Source organism: Zeus faber (genome assembly GCF_960531495.2).
Source record: "Zeus faber genome assembly, chromosome: 21".
NCBI lineage: Eukaryota > Metazoa > Chordata > Actinopteri > Zeiformes > Zeidae > Zeus > Zeus faber.
Genome location: NC_137208.1, coordinates 18,570,697 through 18,573,340, shown reverse-complemented (window position 1 = coordinate 18,573,340; position 2,644 = coordinate 18,570,697). Strand labels below are relative to the sequence as shown.

The following is a 2,644-nucleotide window of genomic DNA, read 5'->3' as shown; positions in this document are numbered from 1 at the left end:
GGATGTACGTGGCTGGGCTGCCTGCAGCAGGGCATGTGTTTGCGGCTCCCTGTTGTGTCTGCTCTCCCAAGGCCAGCTCCCACCGCCTTCAGACTTCTTCCACCTCTCCTCCTTCCACCTCTACCCTTGAACGTCTGCGCCGAGCCGCTCCGCGTGGTCGCATTCCATTTCCCCTATACCCCCTCGGTCGCCCCTTTTCTTCTGCCGGCCTCGAAAACAACACTGCCGAATTCCCCGGAGCAAGCTATGACCGCTTGCCATGAACCTGCGACTCCGCCGCAAACGACGAAGAGCGTATTTGGTCCCCGGACGGTACATGTCGGCGGGCAGACAGGTGAGCGACCTCTGACCCCCCCTAGACACACGGCGCAACACGGAATGCGTCGCCGTCTCTCGGTGAAAGGCGTCACGCGGAGCACGTGGGGCAGGGACATGGGAACCGCGCTCTCCCCAGCCCCTCTTCCGCGGCGGTGAACATTCTGCGACTCCGTGTGAACGCAGGCGCTGGTGTTTTGGGAAAAAGGGCAAACCAATGACTCAGGGGGAATGGGGGCTCTGTCTTAGAGAGGCATGCGATAAGGATACATGTATTTTCCACACATTTATCTGAGGTATTCCAAGGCTCCGAGCAGATGTATCGTTGTTCCGCCCTAAAACAATTTGGTGCGAGCGATTTGCAACGAGGTTTCAGCGAGGAGACGACGGGATTGCACGCTCCCGATGCACACACACAAAAAAAGGAAACCAAAAGGGATGGACAATAATATTTATATAATATATATATACAAAATAACTGTACAGGAGCACAAAGGGAAGGCAGTAAGGACAGGACGCGTGGCCATCCTCGGAATGCAGCAATATCACAGAGCATAGTGGAGCAAGATCAACCCCTATGCTTTACTCGCCGCCGCGTCATCAGCGCTGCAGATGCTCATCGACTTGAGATGCTTCGTTTTTTATAGTATCGAGGCGTATACAATGATTTGGTTAGCCAGGAGAAAAATCAAAAAGAGTTTGCACTGACTGAAACTGCAAATTGTGCTCATAATGTCTTGTTCTTGAATCTCTCTCTCTCTCCCTCTTTCACACGCACGCACGCACGCACACACACACACACACAAACAAAACAGGGAAATACATTCAAGTGGGTGGGGGTTCACTCTGGTTTCAACACAGGCACACCTGGACTGGCTAAGGTTTAACCACTTGTAGTGGCACGTATGGCTTACACAACATCGCTCTGGGTACTGGCATGTGCGTCTGTCTGTCCGGTTGAACAGAGCGCGCGGGCAAAAAGGACGCGTACCCTCGCCGAGTCCTCTCGTGGGTCCATATTCCCACCGGAAACCTTTGGCCAGTCCTTCTTGGGCTAAAGTGCTGAAGAGAGGAAGAGACTGGTTTCTTGTGTGTGCGACTAAATAAGTGTTGATTGTTGCAGATTTATCCCAACGAATATAAGAGGATTCAGTCAATAAAAACAAAAAGAAGAGAGAGAGACCCTTAGGGTTGTCGTTTCACAGTGCAGCAAAATCCCTCCGTTGTCTTTGTTGCGCTTTGGCTGCTACTGTTTGGGGGAAGGTTGCCTGGATCCTATGTGAGAATGGCATAAAAGATTGCTCGGTTGTGGCGAATATCTCTGAAGAAGTGCTCTTTCCCCTGCGCTCGAAGCAGGCTCCACACGCCAGCCAGGCGACCCTCATTGGACAAATTGGCGCATTGGCGGGTCTTAATTGTCTGTGTTAGTCCCGATGCGATCGCCAACAAATCCCCTTCAAGGAAGGCAGAAGAAATCAGCAAATCCCTAATGACAATGTCTTGTCTCTGCATGTGTTTCTCCTCCATCTCCTCCTCCTCCTCCTCTTCTCCCCCTACAAGTAAATTTGTCCGCCTACGGCTGTTCTTCCGTCTCGTCTACCAGTTGCAGTCCTTCTTGAGCAGCGACAGGACCTTGCGCCCCAGGCTGGATCTCCACGGCTTCACGAAGCTCTTCATGTTGACCGTCAGACGTCCCTGCTTGCGATCCGAGTGGCCCGCCACCAGGTACTCCCCGCCTGAGGAAGGGGTCAAAAATGTTGACATCAGGGATGAGCTCACCCGAGCAAAGACTATCAGAGTCACTCCTGAGTACGCTCCAGTCATAGGAACCGGACCAGTCGTTCAGACCAGTCGTACGGACCGGACTAGTCGTACGGACCGGGCAAGTCGTATGGATCAGACCGGTTGTACACACCAGTCGTACGGACCGGACCAGTCGTATGAACCGGACGTGTTGTACGGACCAGACGTACAGACTGGATCATTTGTATCGACTGGACCACCCGTATGGATCGGGGTCGTGTAAGGATAAAAATACTTAAAAGTTGTAACATCCAGTTATAAATTAAATTTGGCCAAATTTAGCCATCTCATACTTAGATATATAATATAAGGCTTAAACAGTTATACGCATGAGTGTGTGTGTGTGTGTGTGTGTGTGTGTGTGTGCGCGTGCGCGCGTGTGTGTGTGTGTTTGTGTGCACTTGTCTGACCTGGGTTGAGGATTGGACAGGTGCAGCCCCTGGCCGTCCAGGACTCTGGGTAGAGAGTGACGCGACCCCTCTGAATCTTCACCTTGGTGTTCTGACGCAGCACCTTCTGAACCTTG

General features: G+C 52.2%; 1 protein-coding gene across 1 annotated transcript in view; it reads right to left on the bottom strand.

Moving 5' to 3' along the window:
* Positions 1–1,911: 1,911 nt before the first annotated feature.
* The window catches only part of ntn4 (netrin 4), a gene marked incomplete at its 3' end in the record, with an annotated part of 16,765 nt that continues 16,032 nt past the window's right edge, over positions 1,912–2,644 (bottom strand). The window contains exons 9-10 of the mRNA XM_080022224.1: positions 2,529–2,644; positions 1,912–2,051 (exon numbers count right to left, since the gene is read on the bottom strand). The exon at positions 2,529–2,644 is cut by the window's right edge and continues 58 nt beyond it. Coding sequence (XP_079878350.1) covers positions 1,912–2,051; positions 2,529–2,644 — 256 coding nt within the window. The remainder of the gene's footprint in view (positions 2,052–2,528) is intronic.